This window comes from Mytilus californianus, unplaced genomic scaffold, assembly GCF_021869535.1.
Source record: "Mytilus californianus isolate M0D057914Y unplaced genomic scaffold, xbMytCali1.0.p SCAF_4, whole genome shotgun sequence".
NCBI lineage: Eukaryota > Metazoa > Mollusca > Bivalvia > Mytilida > Mytilidae > Mytilus > Mytilus californianus.
Genome location: NW_026262690.1, coordinates 43,932,808 through 43,956,345, shown reverse-complemented (window position 1 = coordinate 43,956,345; position 23,538 = coordinate 43,932,808). Strand labels below are relative to the sequence as shown.

Here is a 23,538-nt window from a genome sequence, read left to right as displayed (position 1 = left end):
ACCAGTCTACAACATGATAGTCAGGAAAACATATTACCCTACTCAGTCACATTACACTGACCAGTCTACAACATGATAGTCAGGAAAACATATTACCCTACTCAGTCACATTACACTGACCAGTCTACAACATGATAGTCAGGAAAACATATTACCCTACTCAGTCACATTACACTGACCAGTCTACAACATGATAGTCAGGAAAACATATTACCCTACTCAGTCACATTACACTGACCAGTCTACAACATGATAGTCAGGAAAACATATTACCCTACTCAGTCACATTACACTGACCAGTCTACAACATGATAGTCAGGAAAACATATTACCCTACTCAGTCACATTACACTGACCAGTCTACAACATGATAGTCAGGAAAACATATTACCCTACTCAGTCACATTACACTGACCAGTCTACAACATGATAGTCAGGAAAACATATTACCCTACTCAGTCACATTACACTGACCAGTCTACAACATGATAGTCAGGAAAACATATTACCCTACTCAGTCACATTACACTGACCAGTCTACAACATGATAGTCAGGAAAACATATTACCCTACTCAGTCACATTACACTGACCAGTCTACAACATGATAGTCAGGAAAACATATTACCCTACTCAGTCACATTACTCTGACCAGTCTACAACATGATAGTCAGGAAAACATATTACCCTACTCAGTCACATTACACTGACCAGTCTACAACATGATAGTCAGGAAAACATATTACCCTACTCAGTCACATTACACTGACCAGTCTACAACATGATAGTCAGGAAAACATATTACCCTACTCAGTCACATTACACTGACCAGTCTACAACATGATAGTCAGGAAAACATATTACCCTACTCAGTCACATTACACTGACCAGTCTACAACATGATAGTCAGGAAAACATATTACCCTACTCAGTCACATTACTCTGACCAGTCTACAACATGATAGTCAGGAAAATATATTACCCTACTCAGTCACATTACTCTGACCAGTCTACAACATGATAGTCAGGAAAACATATTACCCTACTCAGTCACATTACACTGACCAGTCTACAACATGATAGTCAGGAAACCTACTCAGTCACATTACACTGACCAGTCTACAACATGATAGTCAGGAAAACATATTACCCTACTCAGTCACATTACACTGACCAGTCTACAACATGATAGTCAGGAAAACATATTACCCAACTCAGTCACATTACACTGACCAGTCTACAACATGATAGTCAGGAAAACATATTACCCTACTCAGTCACATTACTCTGACCAGTCTACAACATGATAGTCAGGAAAATATATTACCCTACTCAGTCACATTACTCTGACCAGTCTACAACATGATAGTCAGGAAAATATATTACCCTACTCAGTCACATTACACTGACCAGTCTACAACATGATAGTCAGGAAAACATATTACCCTACTCAGTCACATTACTCTGACCAGTCTACAACATGATAGTCAGGAAAACATATTACCCTACTCAGTCACATTACACTGACCAGTCTACAACATGATAGTCAGGAAAACATATTACCCTACTCAGTCACATTACTCTGACCAGTCTACAACATGATAGTCAGGAAAACATATTACCCTACTCAGACACATTACACTGACCAGTCTACAACATGATAGTCAGGAAAACATATTACCCTACTCAGTCACATTACTCTGACCAGTCTACAACATGATAGTCAGGAAAACATATTACCCTACTCAGACACATTACACTGACCAGTCTACATCATGATAGTCAGGAAAACATATTACCCTACTCAGTCACATTACTCTGACCAGTCTACAACATCATAGTCATGAAAACATATTACCCTACTCAGTCATATTACACTGACCAGTCTACAACATGATAGTCAGGAAACCTACTCAGTCACATTACACTGACCAGTCTACAACATGATAGTCAGGAAAACATATTACCCTACTCAGTCACATTACTCTGACCAGTCTACATGATAGTCAGAAAAACATATTACCCTACTCAGTCACATTACTCTGACCAGTCTACAACATGATAGTCAGGAAAACATATTACCCTACTCAGTCACATTACTCTGACCAGTCTACAACATCATAGTCATGAAAACATATTACCCTACTCAGTCACATTACTCTGACCAGTCTACAACATGATAGTCAGGAAACCTACTCAGTCACATTACACTGACCAGTCTACAACATGATAGTCAGGAAAACATATTACCCTACTCAGTCACATTACTCTGACCAGTCTACATGATAGTCAGAAAAACATATTACCCTACTCAGTCACATTACTCTGACCAGTCTACAACATGATAGTCAGGAAAACATATTACCCTACTCAGTCACATTACTCTGACCAGTCTACAACATGATAGTCAGGAAAACATATTACCCTACTCAGTCACATTACTCTGACCAGTCTACAACATGATAGTCAGGAAAACATATTACCCTACTCAGTCACATTACTCTGACCAGTCTACAACATGATAGTCAGGAAAACATATTACCCTACTCAGTCACATTACTCTGACCAGTCTACAACATGATAGTCAGGAAAACATATTACCCTACTCAGTCACATTACACTGACCAGTCTACAACATGATAGTCAGGAAAACATATTACCCTACTCAGTCACATTACACTGACCAGTCTACAACATGATAGTCAGGAAAACATATTACCCTACTCAGTCACATTACACTGACCAGTCTACAACATGATAGTCAGGAAAACATATTACCCTACTCAGTCACATTACACTGACCAGTCTACAACATGATAGTCAGGAAAACATATTACCCTACTCAGTCACATTACTCTGACCAGTCTACAACATGATAGTCAGGAAAACATATTACCCTACTCAGTCACATTACACTGACCAGTCTACAACATGATAGTCAGGAAAACATATTACCCTACTCAGTCACATTACTCTGACCAGTCTACAACATGATAGTCAGGAAAACATATTACCCTACTCAGTCACATTACTCTGACCAGTCTACAACATGATAGTCAGGAAAACATATTACCCTACTCAGTCACATTACACTGACCAGTCTACAACATGATAGTCAGGAAAACATATTACCCTACTCAGTCACATTACTCTGACCAGTCTACAACATGATAGTCAGGAAAACATATTACCCAACTCAGTCACATTACTCTGACCAGTCTTTAACTCCTAAATATATGCCACAAGCTTGGTAGAGCAGCAAATACTAATTTTGAAGTTCTTATTTTAACAAGCTGTTTATTGAAACCAGGACCTCCCCCTTTTGAACTGCACAGTTCAAGTTAGACTTTGAAGTGTTGTACAATAAATTAGTTCATGTTACATGAAACAAGCCAATTTCATTGCTTTTTTGTAATTAATGATATTTTTTAATAATAATGAAATTTCTGTCCTCACATGTGGGGAGCTTGAGAGACATAAAACTTAATTAAATCACAGGTGCTACAACTTTATCATATCGTAATTGCATTTCCACCATGTGTTACATAATAGTCCTGACTTACAAATATGAAATTCAGATGAAAACTAAAGTTTCCTAGGAGAATGCATTGTTCATATGGCATCTATGTCTAAGAATGCCATTCATATCTGTGAGATATTTCATCTGATTTATTCATATATTAATGTAAGGGACAACCATTTGATTTTGTGTGTGTGTGTGTGTGTGTGTGGGGGGGGGAGGGGAGGGGGGGAGGACAGGAGGATTTTGGAAATGAATATATGTGCCTGGACAGGATACAACAGAATATTCTGCCCCACAAAATGCAGGAAATAAGTATGAATGAAATAAAAAATAAGTATTTTGTTGAATAAGTTCTTTAAAAAAAAGGAAAAAAAGAACAGCTTTGGCAGCCAAAGTAATAGCATTTTCACTTCAGACACAAGATGAGGCATTTTCTATATCAGAATGTCCAAATTTGCAGTAAGACTGAATGCCATCTTAAATGGCCACTGATTTGAAAAAATAATTCTGATACTGTAAATTCAGAAATTATTGCGTGCATTTATTATTGCGATTTTGTCATTTTAGACTTAAATGCGATTTTAATTTTTACGATTTTGACAAAAATCCTGTTTAATTCATATAAAATATTTCAAAATGCAAGTTTAAATTATTGTGTTTACAACTCTGTCGCATTTTTCGCAATAATAAAAACCTCGCAATAATTTCTGAATTTACAGTATATGCCAACTGCCTTATGGCTAGTTGAACTTTTCAAGCGGATTCATATCTGACATATTTGTTTATCGTAAATTGTATTGTTATAAATTAAATCTTTATTAGTTTTCTTTTGCACTTGAGATGAGCACGAGACCACCAAAGATGTAGTCTTGAATGTGAAAGAAGGTTAGTTATACAATCTGATTACAAATATGTATAATATATATTCAAAATCAGTAAAAGTCTGTGGATCTACTGACTAAACACCAATCAATAGAATTGTCTACATCCCAATCAACAGAACTGTCTACACCTCAATCAAAACCCCATCTGTACTACTGTCTACATCCCATCTGTACCTCTGTCAAAAACCCATCTGTACTACTGTCTACACCCCATCTGTACCTCTGTCAAAACCCCATCTGTACTACTGTCTACATTCCATCTGTACCTCTGTCAAAACCCCATCTGTACTACTGTCTAAATCTGATCTGTACATCTGTCAAAACCCCATCTGTACTACTGTCTACATCTCATCTGTACCTCTGTCATAACCCCATCTGTACTACTGTCTACACCCCATCTGTACCTCTGTCAAAACCCCATCTGTACTACTGTCTACACCCCATCTGTACCTCTGTCAAAACCCCATCTGTACTACTGTCTACACCCCATCTGTACTACTGTCTACACTCAATCCATACCTCTATCAAAACCCTATCTGTACTACTGTCTACACCCCATCTGTACCTCTGTCAAAACCCCATCTGTACTACTGTCTACATTCCATCTGTACCTCTGTCAAAACCCCATCTGTACTACGGTCTACACCCCATCTGTTCCTCTGTCAAAACCCCATCTGTACTACTGTCTACACTCAATCCCATACTACTGTCTACACCCCATCTCTACCTCTGTCTAAACCCCATCTGTACTACTGTCTACATCTGATCTGTACCTCTGTCAAAACCCCATCTGTACTACTGTCTATACCCCATCTGTACCTCTGTCAAAACCCCATCTGTACTACTGTCTACACCCCATCTGTACCTCTGTTGAAACCCCATCTGTACTACTGTCTACACTCCATCTGTACATCTGTCAAAACCCCATCTGTACTACTGTCTACACCCCATCTGTACCTCTGTTGAAACCCCATCTGTACTACTGTCTACACTCCATCTGTACCTCAGTCCAAAACCCCATCTGTACTACTGTCTACATCCCATCTGTACAACTGTCTACATCCTTCATTAGATTAAGGTTTACCTGTATTCCTTGAGTTATCTATTCCACCATTAGTACCACCATTAGTACCATGGTCAGTACCATGATCTGTACCACTGTGTCCGCCACCATTTGTACCATGGTCAGTACCTGTATTACCATTTGTACCTTTGTCTGATCAAATTTACAAAATAGTTTTATAATACAAATGTACTAATATTTTAAGCAATAATTAGTTCACACTTTGGTATCATTACTTATTGACAGTTTCCAGTTTGGTAGGAATTGTATGGCTTGGTTGCATGTGACAGTGGCTTTAAATCATTGGAAAGGGGTGGATAATGAAAAATAGTAGGAGGGAAAGGATATGATATAAATAAAACCAAGTTTCTGTTTTCAGTATCATATTTGTTTCAAGGAACATGCTCTACTGGTTCACTCAAACACTTTCACTCATGCATATAAAACAGAATTAGAACTAATAACTTGATGCATAGTTTCTTTATTTTTTAATAAAGCCAATAGAATAAATACATTAAAATAAAAAAAGATATTGTGAATTTTCAGCCTTAAAAAAGTTCTTACTGATCATATATACACGAAGGAAGATATGGAGCATTCATAAAGATATTATCCTTGATCTGCAATACATTCATCATGCGACTGTGATGTTGTATATTTTTGTAATAGTATAAAGAGGCAAAAGACTGAAAGGCGTTCTTTTCATGCCATAGTCACAGTATAATGTCATACTGGGTTTCCTTATACATTATTATAATAGTACAGCTAGTTTTTGCCATCTGCCTTCATTTTAATGAAGACAAGTGCAAAATTTCATTTCTTGGAGAGAATGAGTAATTTTAACACTCTATGCATTCAATATAAATGAATGAATTACATAATATATAAATGATGATTGATTCATGGCATAAAATAACAGTATAATTGCATAAATATGTGATACTCCAACCATTTGAAATCTTGTTTTAAAAATAGACATAGCTATTAACTCTCCCTTTTCAACAGGAGCCTCCTGATATTTTTTTTTTCAAAATTTCCAAAACCTTTCACTATGTGCCCATCACCCTTTAAGGAATTAGAATTTCAAACTATTCAAATTGTGAATTTGACTTTCAGAAAATTGCATAGTTTACTATTTACATTATTGTAAAAACATTTTTGAGATATCATACAACTTTAATAATTTTCTTTTAATTATTATAATGTTGTCCTGAAGTTAGCATTTCCTTCCATGACAAAAGGGGACATAAAAAGTCAAAGAATATTTACAATTGTCAAATGCTTTCTTGATCATAAGTCAAGTGTTCTTTCATGGACTACAAAGTAGTAAGTTCACGAAAGGTTAAAATTGGCCGAAAGATTTTGATGAATTTTATAACCAGGTCAAAATAATACAAATTTCACATAGAATGTAATGACCCTTCGATTATACATTATTTGTGTTTAAACATCAGTTTTGGTAAAAATTTGCCAGAAATGTTTTGTGTCTAGGGATTCCATATCATCATAGGTATCTTTCAGTTAATACAGAACATTTTGTATGGTAGGTTGCAACCAATTATTTTCTCAAGCTTTTAGGTCTAAAAAACGCAGATTTTGAAAATATTTCCAAAATTTGCTGACTTTGAAGCCTTAAATGTACTCTTATGGAGAGATTTGTTTAACCTAGCAGTAAGGATTTGGAAATAGATACAAATTATGTCCTTTAGAATATTTGATGATAAAGTTTATCATATTTGGCCTCAAGTGAACCATTTCCTTTAACCATGATAAATATTTCAGAATTTTTCAGTCAGGGCTGCATAATGTGTGTTTCTTTTTAATAAAAAAAAAATGGTGTACACGATGAGTAGAAATCTCCCATAAAAATATCTACTGGCAGTCAGTAACTTTGTTTCACAAAATCCTGACTTTTATAGAAGAAAACTTTATCAGAAATGAAACAGTGGTTGTTTTATCACTGAACATCAATTTGTAATTTTTAGCTGCATATCACTTCTCAGCTTTATATTCTAATAAGATTTTTATTTCAAAATTCTCATTTGAAAAAAGAAACATCACAACAATTTTCAAATGCATGACCTTATAAAAATGCTATCATAACCTGCATTTATGTTGTTTTTAAAAAGTGTTATGAGGCGCCATTAAGTAGGGATACAGTAAACCTCCCTTAAATAAAAAAAAATATCAGAGGCGAAGCTACCACTTAGAAGATATGAAAAAGATATGAAATGAACCAATGTACAGACTATCTTTTTCTTTTCTTAAATTATTTTTCTCATTATTTAATACTTGATGATTCTATGAGTATGGTCAAATGAACGTCATCATATTTATGCACTGTTATCTAACACTACAATATCACTTATAGATACAAACCTATGACTTTAGAGGTACAAGCGGCCTTACATGCCTCTTCAGATTCAAAACGGTTGGTGTTGCCACGACAACCACCATACCAAAATCTCTGACATAGTTTGTCATTGTAATTATAGTACCACTGAACTTTATATTTGGTACATTGGCCCCTGTCTTGTTTTTGGCGACATCGAGCTAGATAAATTGAAGACAAAATATGGATAACCACTCCCAGTGCATAGAACATAGTGTTAGCAATAGTGACATAACAACCATGTTTAATTTCTGTTATTTATCTGTAAGGCTGCTCAATCTTTTATTTTTGATGTTATATTTCTTTAGTAGCTGCAGAAAAAAACTGAAGCTCATAATTATTTTTTAGATTATTCTTAACTGCTTTTCAGACATCTTTAATTTTGGTTTCGTTGTTTTTGAAATTTAATTTGACTAAACTCCACAACATTTTAATCCAAATATGTGAATAATAATAACAGATTAAAAAGTGACTTTGAAATATCTTTTGCAGCATGAGCCAGCATAACAAAGATTATTACATGGTTGTTTAAACTAACAATACTTTACACAATTTTGCTTGTATGTTTATTTATAAAACAGAAATTGAAATAAAATGTTACAAAAGGTTATTTTTAAATAAAAAGGCAAAATGTTTTTCTCAATTCTTTAATAAAATTACCGATCAAAACTCTGGTAATCAACCTTATATCTACAAGTAAACTGATAACTAATCATTTGACAAAATTACCTACAAAATACCCTATTCAAAAATTACATAAGTTAGATATAACATCTGATTTTAAGTTAATATCAAAACTTAGAACATAAACATCTTATCTTACTCAGTTGTATAACAGATTTAAAAAGTTTTAAATAGTTCACAAGACTTTTGAACTTTGAAGGTGATTCATAAGTACTCTCTTTATAGTTATAAGTACCTTGAATTATTTTGGAACAGTCGTTACAAAATAAACCACTACTTAAAATTAACATTTAAGCTGAGTATTCTAGATACAAGAGGAACATTTGTAAAAGTAGAATTATAAAAGCATGCAGAAAAATAAATGTAAAGATTATGCAACAGAATCTATTTTAAAGCAAAGATTTATCTATATATAATGTAGGGATAACTATCTGATTATCAAATATAACAGTCTTTTACTTTCTACTCCTTCAAAATATAGCTTTAGAAAAAAACAAGACAACATTTTCTACTTAAGTCAAATGGAATAACCTCTGATAGATTTGGTTTAGGTTTACCAAAATTTATTTTATTCAGGTGTAGATGGGGACTCCAGTTTTCCCACACTTATGTATTACCCCCTTGATATTTTTTACACATAATCAGTTATTTTAATTCTATTTTTGTCATCCATGAAAATTGTGCAACAGCATTTTCTACAGTTCCAAGGTGAAGGTGGGGTGAGGTGACAGGTGCAAAGGATAAGTTGTGCAAGTGGTGCAGTGATTCTAAACTACTATCTGGTGGGTTTATTTTAATGTACAATTGTAAGATGATTTACTACTTGTAGTAGTACTTCACACTTTATATAGTACATAGTAATTATCATTTGACCGCAAAAATTACTGCTCGAATTGATGAGAAAACTTTTCAATTATTTGAATTTCAAGAAGTTCACTATACCGGGGTACATTACTGAATAGAACATTTTTTTATGAAATCAATGTATTTTAGAAGTTATAATCTAAATGTTTCCTTTATTTTTGTAATTACCGTAAGATTTCAGAATTTGCTAGTATTTAATTTGGAACTACCTTGAAAAGCACGCACTATTTTTATGGTCAAACATGTAACTATTTATTTTTGTGATCTTAAAACTTTTTTCATTTTATTTTTATAAACAGAGAAATAATTTTGATAGTAACTAAATTGTTCTTTTACTTACCTGTATCTATAACTACTGTTTTAACTGGAAAGAAAGAAAAATTGTGTATTAGCACCAAAATAAAATAACAAAATAGCTAATGTTTTGTATGGTTCCTTTCATAACCATTATAGCCTTGTTCACTTCACTAAACTCTACAGACGGATACAGATGGCAAACACAACTGTAACCATGTACACAACAGGAATTCCATACCTACAGAGCACATGACCTCACTACCCACATTTTAATGCAGTTCGTGTATCTCTTTGTTTTAATTACATTCAAATGATTCTCTGTTTCTCTAATTATAACTTACTCATGAAATAAAAACAAGACAAAAGCAATAAAAAATTACATTAAACTTGGGGTTCAAAGAATATATCCTTTACCTGTTTATTGTGTTACAGCCTAATATATCATAAAAAAGAAGATGTGGTATGATTGCCAATGAGACAACTCTTCACAAGAGACCAAATGACACAGAAATTAGTTTCTATTCTGCACATAAATCATTATACTATTAAGTTTGGTTCCAATGTCCCGACAGTTTCAAAGGATAAGGGTTTTAAAATTTTAACACCAAGTCGACATCAGAGGAAAAACAACCAGAAAAAATTGCATTTGCCCTTCAAAACCGGGTGAGCTAATGTGATCTTACTATATCTAAAATTGTTCACATTCCTGTGTCAAAGGCCACCCCTTTTTTTCTTTACAAAAATGGGGGTTAACATACAATCAAGTATAAGCAATTCACTATTTCCAACAGATAAAGAATGAGATTACAAACAATAAAAACTGTTCAAAGAGAGTAGAAACCATGACTTTCAAAGCATAAAAACAAAATGTTACAACATTCGAGAGATTTTAAATATAACCTACAGACTGTAGAGTTTATTCCACAACAACTAGTCTAAAACACTTGTAAATGTAGACTATACTAAGACATGGTTTCCTTTTCTATTCATAGATAAAAATATAAAAAAAATTTATCAAGGTCAAGATGAAGTAAAACACTTCAATGCTTCTAGTAGCATGTTTATTGTGTTAATTCTTTTCGAAAAAAAATTATAGAACTGCAAGTCTTAGGGCTCAAATTATGTTATTGAGAATTCATAACATCAATTCAAGATTCGTACATCCAAAAATAAAGTTAGCATCTTCTGGAGATGAGCTTAAGTTGGATATGGGGTAGAAACTTTGCTTTGTAACAGGCCACCTACTGCCCCTTCAGAGAGTAGTTGCAGAGTTTCCTTTATTATTCATATCCACTATAGTTTTATTCTTCTTTCTCTGCATCTCTCAATGTGGACTTGGCAACAAAGTAGGTCCTACTAACTAAATTATGATGTCTTTACTGAATGTTTCTTGAGATTGATATAGAAAGTAATTTACATTCTTTGATGTGAATGAAGTAATCAGCCTTTGAAAATTTTTCCTGATTGCACCGATTAATTAATGGTAAGATATTGATTGTTGTGATTGCATTTCCATAATGTATACACAAATAAATATATATAATGCCAGAATTATTGTTGTTATGTTTGTCAGTTATTAAACCTATATGTCTAAGACAAATACTGATGGTCAGTCACAGCATTCCTTAAAATTTCTTCATATCCATTTATAAATCCTTTGACTTCAGTCGGCTCAGTGTCAACATAATGTGTCCTAGTAGAGTGACATGTTTACTTAGACTGTTACCTTGAGAGTCAGTACATTAGAAATATGACTAAGAAAGTCTGTCTACTTCAAACTAATGGTATATTCATATCATATTGGCCAAGTTATTGTCTGGAATAGATATGCAATATTTGCCACTGAATGCTAAGCATCAACTAAACAATCAAACTAAAAAATGTAGGAGATCACCCTCTGGTGATAATTTCAGAAGAAGATCTGCAGCTGAACCTATTGCAAGTATTATCGTTGGCATTTATTTTTCCTTTCATTAATATTCAATTTCTAAAGTTGTGCTATGAAGGCATGATTTGCCAAGCATTAAGGGACTTCATAATTCTGTGAAAAGTGGGCCATAAACAACAGTATTTGAACTAAATCTATACTACACTAATGAACAAATAAACAGCTGGATGCAACATAAATAACAGTTACTTGAAAACAAAAAAATTGCTCCCTTACCTACAGACCTAGATCTAAATGTAAACAAAAACCTTGGACTGTGAGAAGGTTTTCTTTCATTTTCCTCCTAAAGTTATACTTGTAATCATAATACTGATTCAAAGTTACATGTAATATGGACTGCTTTAAATGACAAGTTCTTTTTACATAAATATTTAAATTAATGATTAGTACAACATGTGTGATACTAGATGCTGCTTGGCATGTTTGAACTTAGTAATCTAAGTCAATATTTAGTCTTTTTCATCATACAAAGTAATTTTGTGGTTGTGAAGTATCAGTCCTATAATCCTTCTGTATTTACAGAATATACCAATCATAAGCTACCAAATCATTCTACACTATCATAACAGCCCGATAATTAAAACAGATATAACAGTTGCGGATACAGGGGGTGTACATCCCCGTTAAATCGCAAAAAAAAAAATCATCTCATGTTACTCATGATTGATATGATTTTTTAACATAAAATTGTTCAAAAATGTTTTCAAAATGGCTCCGATCAGCAGTATATAAACTCCCTTTTCTGGCATTATGCCTCCTTTCAAAAATCCTTGATCTGCCCCTATAAATTCTTTAAAATAATTACAATTTTGTCACCCCTTAACATACTGTTGACACTAAGGACAGATTTTTGAACTTCTAAAACATTCAATTACGCATACAAAGTCAAAATTATCACAGGGGACTTAAATACTAGGTTGATACAATTATATAGGGCCATAAACTAAACTTGACATTTATAAAAGTCACTCTGACACTCCAAAGACATTCTAACCCTATCATTTTACTGATTATTTGGTCCTTACAAAATACATGTATAACATATTAAATTCAGCTTTACATTACTATCTTTGGAGTGCTCTACGACAACATGTTATCTTATCTTCTCTCTAGTATTGGTCAAACTTGACCATCAGCTTGTGATGGCTAATCCTTTAAAATCCTATCAAGTACTTATTTAGGTGTGGTTAAGTACTGGTCAACAAAGCTACTTCACTAATAATTAGTATTATAACTTCCGAAAATACTTTTATTGATTACTATAATACATTATTTAAATTCTGCAAACTGACTTCAATTATGGACAGACATTGGACATATGAACCATTGCCTTGTTTTTCATGATTTAACTCCTATATGTTTGGAAAACTAAGCTGAAAATCATAAAAATCAATTGTCAGCTAGTCTACATAGAATCTAAAAATGTGTAAAATCTAAGAAAAGTTTCCTTTCACAGCATACTTGAGTTATTGAGAGATATGCTTGGACAGACAGAAGGACAGTCAAAGGTATTCCTCATTCTTCGACTGGCATTTAAAAAGAATGCTCCAGTGGAGCGATAGACAAATGACCATGTCAGTCCTCAATAGGTACAAGCTACATAATTTTTTTTTTCATATATCTCCTTTTATTCACGCCAATAGGTCTTTATAAAGACTTTAAACAAAGAAGCAATGCATACCCAAACAAATATGCACTCATCTGCTTCATATTATCAATAAAATAAAGCACATGTGCAGTGTTAACACTCTAGTATTAACTAAAAAAAAATGATCAGAGTGCAGCCTATGATAGATAGCTTGTTTCCACTCGCCCAAACCAAATTAAAATAACATGCATGTAGTTCAGCATGGGGACATGTTAACTACAATCATATATAGGATCAGAAAAAAGTGAATCAGAAATGAATGAACCCTCTGTTGAAATTTTAATAATTTATCATAAGGGTCTTTTCCAATAAATCAAATTTTGAACTTTGCTATTACAGAAGTCTGCTGCTTCCATTACTCAAACATTACATTCTAGGTGAAGACTCCTGCTTAACATTACTTCTGTCATACTTCAGAATAATTATCTTTTCTCTTTGATTCAAAATTCCATCAAACTGATTTTTCTAGATAACAATATTGCATTATGACTTAATTGCATCAAGACTCTGAGTAAATCATGACCAAACTACAGTTAAGAATTTTCACTACAATTCATTCATTACTTGCTTCATTTACTGTCAATATCCTTATACAACAACCCTATTATTACAAACATCAGAAAATAGCGGTAGTTTATCTATAAATCACTTAACCACATAATTTATGTTTCAAAAATATTTTGAATAACTTATTTTTAGCTCGGAATGTATATTAATTGCTATAAAATCTTAATTCTCTAAGACGCAATATAATGATAATATGATACTTATATTTCCATAGCTGGACAATCTCAAGAGAGATGTCTACGAAATGTAAACCATAAATATAAGATACCAAATCAGGCTGAAAGAATTAAACAACATTTATTTATCTAAGTTAATAATGTGTATGTAAGGCAAAGATGTCAAATCCTACGCATATTATTTAAAATTATATTAAATAAAAGGACCTTTGTTTAGCAAGCTCACAAAACCAATGCTTCCAACAGAGAGTGGAAGAGCTTAATTATAAGTGATCTGCTTGCATATGTTTTCTTTGAAGGAAGTGCCATGAGAAATGAAGCCTCTTATCAAAATTTAAGAACAAATGGTTATATATTTGTACAAGTCCTCCTACACAAAAATGGTACCACCTCAGTGGTCTCTTGTAGCCTGCTTGCCTTCTGCGAGAGGTCATGAGTTTGGTCACTGGCCAAGTCAAACCAGACTTGAAAACTGGTATTTGCTGCTTCTCCTATTAGCACAAGGCATTTATGAGTAAGAGCAAAGTCTTGTGTCTGGGTAGGGTGACATGTCCTCCTGTTGATTGAAATCTAGTAAACTATCTCATTAAAAATCCTGCTAAAGTGTAGGCTTAGTACAAAGCAGGGTTCATATGGTTTATATTTTATGGTAAATAAGATAAGAGGGACATTTTTTATAAACTACTGTTATCAAAAAATTGTATGGTTAAGAGCAAGTACACATTAAATGAGTGAAAATAAGTTAAAACATTAAGGACTATGTACAAAAAAGAATAAAAATACAAAAACAAATATAGAAAAAGGGAGGTCCATTCTCCAAGTGCATGTGGTGAAAACTGATGTACTCCCTTAGTCCCCTTCAAACTTTCTTGAATGAACTAAATTGGACTTTAATATAGACTTTGGGCCTATTTTCAGCTGAAAGGAATCTCTTTATCATTTAATTGTGAAGTATATTGGACAATCAATAAAACAGGTAAAAGTTATTCACTTAAAAGAACCACATACACCTTGTTCAAAAAGTCAAACAAAATGACACACTTCAGACAACAGTTAATACTTTTATCAATTGTCAACTGTTTACTGTAGAAATGATGGACAAAAAGTTCAGTGTCCTCTAGAAGTATTCAAGTTTTGAGGAAAAGTATATTTTCTAGTCCTATGTATCATAGACTCTCTAGCCGTTTATATTGGACTAACAATGAATTGGTCCAGTCTTAACTGGTCTACAATGAAACATATTTACTGTTCCGTGACTTTTACTGTACATTCTTTCTGTTCCATTATAAGTCTGTAAAAGTAAAAACTGGACAAATCATTATCAAAGGATATCATCTTATATACTTATTATCATTGGCCATACCGTGTAGAGATCATAACAGACTAGTACTGCCTGTATTGGTCGTAATGTAATTAAAATTCAGATGAATGAATACCACAGACTAACACCACCATGAAATTTATATATGGTATAATAACATTAGGATAGTGCTATAGCCTTTAACCATACTGTCTGTCTGACACTAAGTGTTTTGATAATATAATAATTTTGTGGTTTTATACATCAATAGACTTGTACTATAAATTTTTAAAGAATTCAAATTAAAGTGAATTTTTCTAAAAATCTGGGTCAAGTACAGAAAGCTATGAGATAGAAGAAATCTTTTAATACTTGGTATGACTTAAATATATCATTCTTGTAGGTCGTATAAATAGCAAAATTTAATATAAAATTGGAAATTTTAAAACCAGAAAGGCATTTGAAGCTTTCTGTTCCCATAACATTTTGACTTTGACTGTAGTGAGTGGCTGAAGGACCTTTATCGGGACCTCAGGATTAGGCCTTTATTTTTGCAGGAAATTGGGATTGGGCCTTAATTTCCGAGGGAATTCTGGACTTACAACTACCTTTGTAGTGATCCTTAAAAAATAAACAATAAAATGTAATAAGAAATATAAGAAATAGGCATTTTCTTTTTTATCCTTTTTTAACCAATACAATCTTAGTTAACAGGAAAATTTCCCCTTCACAGTTATATCAAGGATTTGTATATTAATATACAGTAAAGTCAGAAAGTTTGTGTGTGCATTTACTATTGCAACTGTTGAACAAGTGACACAAATTCAGGATTAATTATTGTGTCTTTAGGAAATGCTGCATCCAAATATTGCCATCAAAATCTAAAATTAAAATTTTCATTTTTGCAACATCTATATCGTTGTAATTTCATCAAAAATCTGAACTTACAGTACCTACTCAGTTCTTGATCTTAAGAAAATTTATCACGCTACATTTTAATATCCATGTCCATACTATGACAATTCAACTTTCTTTACATTTTCACCTTTAATATAACATGATATTTTAATTGTTCATTTTAATAACATTTATGTTGAAAATAACTGGTACTTCTACCCTAAATTGAAAAATTCAGCTACATAAGAATCATGTTAAACTATAATATTTCTGTCAGTTATTTGACAAATCTTCTCAACTATAAAATGTATTTAACCTATTTATTTATGTAAATTAGTGTTTTGCTATAACTGTGTGAGACAACATATAGCATATAAACATTTTCACAAGTTAATTTTATTGGACTTGAGTATCTTATATTACAGTAATAGATAATATTTTGAACCTCAATAATACAAAAGTACATGGACACCATCCAAAAGAGTAGGATAATCTTTCGGAACGAAATCTAATGTAATCTATACTAAAGGTTTTACTTTTTTTACTAGCTGTAAATTGTATTTATGCAAAATGTTCTTATATTACGTTTTCTGTCTTCAATATGCCAAATACTTTTGCACAAAGACAAGAGTGTAATTCTGCATTATTCAGTAAAACTGGACATACACAAAAACAACTATGTATTCTCTAAATTTCAGTGATTAATATTTTGATTAAATTCAATGGTCAGTTTTTTTAAAGCCTTTAAATTTTATTAGAGATCTAAAATATAAATAAGATCTATGTTTAGTTCATTCTACAGGTATCAATAGACAGGTTTTATTTTTCTTTACAGTTTTTAAAATGCACCAAATACTGTTAAGTGGTATATTTTTCGCTGAGTTAAAATGTCCCAAATTCTAGGACTAAACTTGTTCATTCGGTTTTATTTTTACAAATTTTCTGTCCCTGTATCTGATCTTCCATTAAGTTCATATTTACGCCAGCAGATATTTTCATGATGCTATCTTAAGTGATATATAAGCGAAAAAAAATAAATCCCTCGTGAAAATTTACTACTTTACAGTAAAAATGTATAACGTGAAATACAAGAGAGGCGGAAGACACCAAAAGGATATTCAAACGCATAAGTAGTGGACAAACTGACCTAGGGGCAGCGCCTCAGAATAGTTATCAAACTGATATGTACTGATAGTAATGCAACTTTATATTAAATATCATAGCTCTATCACAAGTAGTTCCTATCAAATTAACTTAAGCAGAAAACTTAACAATTGTTGACGCCGTCATCATCCTGGCCGTCGTAGGAAAAGCAATCTCTATGTCTCGCTTTCCACGACTTTTGTCGCAGGTGAGACAAAAACTAAACTAAAAACTCTTTTGAAAGAGAAACATCTTCATTCTCACATACAAGTGGATTTGTCCAACAAAAATATCACTCTACAGACAAAAAGATAAGCATGTCAAAAACTTGGATGTAACAGGATATTACATGACCATGAATACAAGAAATTTGAAGCTATACTCAAAAGCTTAATGCTATATTTTACACATGATTAAACTTTATTATACAATAACACATATTTAAATTATGTAACGATATACATTAAATCAAATTAGTCTGTACTCTTGTCTGCTGTGAAATAGACATTTATCAATGAATTGATTCCAAATTCAGTTTTATAATACAAACTGAAAAATTACTGAGGTCTAAAGAATACATTCTCAATTATTCTACAAGGATGCCTTTTGCAATTTTCTTCTAATCTTTTTGTAATCCTTGAATGTGAAGTTAAAACAAGCATGTACTTGTAAACACATATTGACTTAAGCATTGCAGCATTGCCAAATAAAGCTCCCGTATCTTGATTGTTGGCCTTTCCAGCCAGCTGGTAAGATGAATCTTCCAAATCAATGCTTTTCAAAACAGTTAGTTCTGTAGTTATATGACTTACCAGAAAATTACCGATTTATATACCATTTTCCAATAATGGTTTCTTTGGGTTTTTTGTTTGTTTGCAAAAGGAGGGGGTGTTGAATGCTGTCTCATTAAAATATATCTAAAATCTCTATTTATAGCAATGTACCTTAAAATCCCTAATCATCTTACAATGATTCAATGATTCTACTGAAAAATAAGTTTACCTATTAACTCAATGTAACTAACAATCTGACAAAAGCAGGGAAAATAATAATGCTGATCATTGGAACATAAAGTACATGTAAGGTCAAAGTTAGGTGACTCCTGTCAGAATGACATATTCACCTTACAATGATTCTATCAACCAAATATATTTTACCTATTATATAAAGCAAATTACAATCACCTTTAACTGAAAGATAAACTGACAACTTGCATAAATGATAACTGTAAAAAAACAATTGTTGTGTAAAGAATGCCCACAGCTGATATTTTTAAATAACAGTCATCCTCAACCTGGATATAAAGTGAATGTAAAATGTACAACTTGGATAAGGTCATTGTAAAATGTACAGCTTGGATAAGGTCATTGTAAAATGTACAACTTGGATAAGGTCATTGTAAAATGTACAGCTTGGATAAGGTCATTGTAAAATGTACAACTTGGATAAGGTCATTGTAAAATGTACAACTTGGATAAGGTCATTGTAAAAAGTGCAGCTTGGATAAGGTCACTTTAAAATGTACAACTTGGATAAGGTTATTGTAAAATGTGCAGCTTGGATAAGTTCATTGTATAATGTACAACTTGGATAAGGTCACTGTAAGATGTACAACTTGGATAAGGTCATTGTAAAAAGTGCAGCTTGGAAAAGGTCATTTTAAAATGTACAACTTGGATAAGGTCATTGTAAAATTAACAGCTTGGATAAGGTCATTGTAAAATGTACAGCTTGGATAAGGTTATTGTAAAAAGTGCAGCTTGGATAAGGTCATTGTAAAATGTACAGCTTGGATAAGGTATTGTAAAAAGTGCAGCTTGGATAAGGTCATTGTAAAATGTACAGCTTGGATAAGGTTATTGTAAAAAGTGAAGCTTGGATAAAGTCATTGTAAAATGTACAACTTGGATAAGGTCATTGTAAAATGTACAGCTTGGATAAGGTCATTGTAAAATGTACAGCTTGGATAAGGTCATTGTAAAATGTACAACTTGGATAAGGTCATTGTAAAATGTACAGCTTGGATAAGGTTATTGTAAAATGTACAGCTTGGATAAGGTCATTGTTAAATGTACAACTTGGATAAGGTTATTGTAAAAAGTGCAGCTTGTATAAGGTCATTGTAAAATGTACAACTTGGATAAGGTCATTGTGAAATGTACAGCTTGGATAAGGTCACTGTAAAATGTACAGCTTGGATAAGGTTATTGTAAAATGTGCAGCTTGGATAAGGTCATTGTAAAATGTACAACTTGGATAAGGTCACTGTATAAAGTGCAGCTTGGATAAGGTCATTGTATAAAGTGCAGTTTTGATAAGGTCATTGTAAAATGTACAACTTGGATAAGGTCATTGTAAAAAGTGCAGCTTGGATAAGGTCATTGTAAAATGTACAACTTGGATAAGGTCATTGTAAAAAGTGCAGCTTGGATAAGGTCACTGTAAAATGTACAACTTGGATAAGGTTATTGTAAAATGTGCAGCTTGGATAAGATCATTGTATAATGTACAACTTGGATAAGGTCACTGTAAAATTTACAACTTGGATAAGGTCATTGTAAAAAGTGCAGCTTGGATAAGGTCATTTAAAAATGTACAACTTGGATAAGGTCATTGTAAAATTAACAGCTTGGATAAGGTCATTGTAAAATTTACAGTTTGGATAAGGTTATTGTAAAAAGTGCAGCTTGGATAAGGTCATTGTAAAAAGTGCAGCTTGGATAAGGTCATTGTATAAAGTGCAGCTTGGATAAGGTCACTGTATAAAGTGCAGCTTGGATAAGGTCATTGTAAAAAGTGAAGCTTGGATAAAGTCATTGTAAAATGTACAACTTGGATAAGGTCATTGTAAAATGTACAGCTTGGATAAGGTCATTGTAAAATGTACAGCTTGGATAAGGTCATTGTAAAATGTACAACTTGGATAAGGTCATTGTAAAATGTACAGCTTGGATAAGGTTATTGTAAAATGTACAGCTTGGATAAGGTCATTGTTAAATGTACAACTTGGATAAGGTTATTGTAAAAAGTGCAGCTTGTATAAGGTCATTGTAAAATGTACAACTTGGATAAGGTCATTGTGAAATGTACAGCTTGGATAAGGTCACTGTAAAATGTACAGCTTGGATAAGGTTATTGTAAAATGTGCAGCTTGGATAAGGTCATTGTAAAATGTACAACTTGGATAAGGTCACTGTATAAAGTGCAGCTTGGATAGGTCATTGTATAAAGTGCAGTTTGGATAAGGTCATTGTAAAATGTACAACTTGGATAAGGTCATTGTAAAAAGTGCAGCTTGGATAAGGTCATTGTAAAATGTACAACTTGGATAAGGTCATTGTAAAAAGTGCAGCTTGGATAAGGTCACTGTAAAATGTACAACTTGGATAAGGTTATTGTAAAATGTGCAGCTTGGATAAGATCATTGTATAATGTACAACTTGGATAAGGTCACTGTAAAATGTACAACTTGGATAAGGTCATTGTAAAAAGTGCAGCTTGGATAAGGTCATTGTAAAATTAACAGCTTGGATAAGGTCATTGTAAAATTTACAGTTTGGATAAGGTTATTGTAAAAAGTGCAGCTTGGATAAGGTCATTGTAAAAAGTGCAGCTTGGATAAGGTCATTGTATAAAGTGCAGCTTGGATAAGGTCATTGTATAAAGTGCAGCTTGGATAAGGTCATTGTATAAAGTGCAGCTTGGATAAGGTCATTGTAAAATGTACAACTTGGATAAGGTCATTGTAAAAAGTGCAGCTTGGATAAGGTCATTGTAAAATGTACAACTTGGATAAGGTCATTGTAAAAAGTGCAGCTTGGATAAGGTCACTGTAAAATGTACAACTTGGATAAGGTTATTGTAAAATGTGCAGCTTGGATAAGATCATTGTATAATGTACAACTTGGATAAGGTCACTGTAAAATGTACAACTTGGATAAGGTCATTGTAAAAAGTGCAGCTTGGATAAGGTCATTGTAAAATTAACAGCTTGGATAAGGTCATTGTAAAATTTACAGTTTGGATAAGGTTATTGTAAAAAGTGCAGCTTGGATAAGGTCATTGTAAAAAGTGCAGCTTGGATAAAGTCATTGTAAAATGTACAACTTGGATAAGGTCATTGTAAAATGTACAGCTTGGATAAGGTCATTGTAAAATGTACAGCTTGGATAAGGTCATTGTAAAATGTACAACTTGGATAAGGTCATTGTAAAATGTACAGCTTGGATAAGGTTATTGTAAAATGTACAGCTTGGATAAGGTCATTGTTAAATGTACAACTTGGATAAGGTTATTGTAAAAAGTGCAGCTTGTATAAGGTCATTGTAAAATGTACAACTTGGATAAGGTCATTGTGAAATGTACAGCTTGGATAAGGTCACTGTAAAATGTACAGCTTGGATAAGGTTATTGTAAAATGTGCAGCTTGGATAAGGTCATTGTAAAATGTACAACTTGGATAAGGTCACTGTATAAAGTGCAGCTTGGATAGGTCATTGTATAAAGTGCAGTTTGGATAAGGTCATTGTAAAATGTACAACTTGGATAAGGTCATTGTAAAAAGTGCAGCTTGGATAAGGTCATTGTAAAATGTACAACTTGGATAAGGTCATTGTAAAAAGTGCAGCTTGGATAAGGTCACTGTAAAATGTACAACTTGGATAAGGTTATTGTAAAATGTGCAGCTTGGATAAGATCATTGTATAATGTACAACTTGGATAAGGTCACTGTAAAATGTACAACTTGGATAAGGTCATTGTAAAAAGTGCAGCTTGGATAAGGTCATTGTAAAATTAACAGCTTGGATAAGGTCATTGTAAAATTTACAGTTTGGATAAGGTTATTGTAAAAAGTGCAGCTTGGATAAGGTCATTGTAAAAAGTGCAGTTTGGATAAGGTCATTGTATAAAGTGCAGCTTGGATAAGGTCATTGTATAAAGTGCAGCTTGGATAAGGTCATTGTATAAAGTGCAGCTTGGATAAGGTCATTGTAAAATGTACAACTTGGATAAGGTCATTGTAAAAAGTGCAGCTTGGATAAGGTCATTGTAAAATGTACAACTTGGATAAGGTCATTGTAAAAAGTGCAGCTTGGATAAGGTCACTGTAAAATGTACAACTTGGATAAGGTTATTGTAAAATGTGCAGCTTGGATAAGATCATTGTATAATGTACAACTTGGATAAGGTCACTGTAAAATGTACAACTTGGATAAGGTCATTGTAAAAAGTGCAGCTTGGATAAGGTCATTGTAAAATTAACAGCTTGGATAAGGTCATTGTAAAATTTACAGTTTGGATAAGGTTATTGTAAAAAGTGCAGCTTGGATAAGGTCATTGTAAAAAGTGCAGCTTGGATAAGGTCATTGTATAAAGTGCAGCTTGGATAAGGTCATTGTATAAAGTGCAGCTTGGATAAGGTCATTGTATAAAGTGCAGCTTGGATAAGGTCATTGTAAAAAGTGCAGCTTGGATAAGAAGGTCATTGTATAAAGTGCAGCTTGGATAAGGTCATTGTAAAAAGTGCAGCTTGGATAAGAAGGTCATTGTATAAAGTGCAGCTTGGATAAGGTCATTGTATAAAGTGCAGCTTGGATAAGGTCATTGTTTAAAGTACAAACTAATATAATCATATTTTTGAAGAACATTAATCTAAAACAATCTTGATTTTGAATCAACTAAGCAACAGCATCTTTATAACAACTTTCACAAATCTGTACAAGATTGGTAACACCCACCAGAAAGTCAGGAGAAAATCATTTTACAACCCTCTTGGGAATTCTATCATGAAGCATACAAATACTTTACTCTTTTATTGAAGTACTTAAAGCAAAGATTTAGACAAATTCTGCATTAAAAAATTGAGGGTTATCACCTATTAACTACAAAAATATCTGTGAAGACAATCTTGATGATCTAATTTGTGATTAGAAATTCGGTCATACCAATTTTTGCAATAAAATCATTTTGGAGGATCAAAGGCTTTGAGAGGTTACAGCAATTTTCTGAGTGAATTAATGTTAGTATAATTGTTGCTTTCAGATACAAATCATGAGTAAAGTGTATAAAGCTGGTATAATTGTCAGTTTAGATGGTATCATTGTAATTATCATGATCACTTTTTATGATTTTTAACCCATTGATGATGTCATA

At 32.8% G+C, this 23,538-nt stretch overlaps 1 protein-coding gene across 9 annotated transcripts in view; it reads right to left on the bottom strand.

Annotated features, from left to right (window-relative positions):
- The window catches only part of LOC127698324 (papilin-like), a 196,182-nt gene that overhangs the window by 50,808 nt on the left and 121,836 nt on the right, over positions 1 to 23,538 (bottom strand). For 8 of the 9 annotated variants that reach the window (XM_052201709.1, XM_052201714.1, XM_052201713.1 and 5 more), the window contains 3 exons: positions 9,750 to 9,773; positions 7,849 to 8,022; positions 5,491 to 5,622 (listed from right to left, as the gene is read on the bottom strand). In XM_052201709.1, the coding sequence (XP_052057669.1) occupies positions 5,491 to 5,622; positions 7,849 to 8,022; positions 9,750 to 9,773 (330 nt within the window). The remainder of the gene's footprint in view (positions 1 to 5,490; positions 5,623 to 7,848; positions 8,023 to 9,749; positions 9,774 to 23,538) is intronic. The other variant, XM_052201715.1, reaches the window with a different exon arrangement.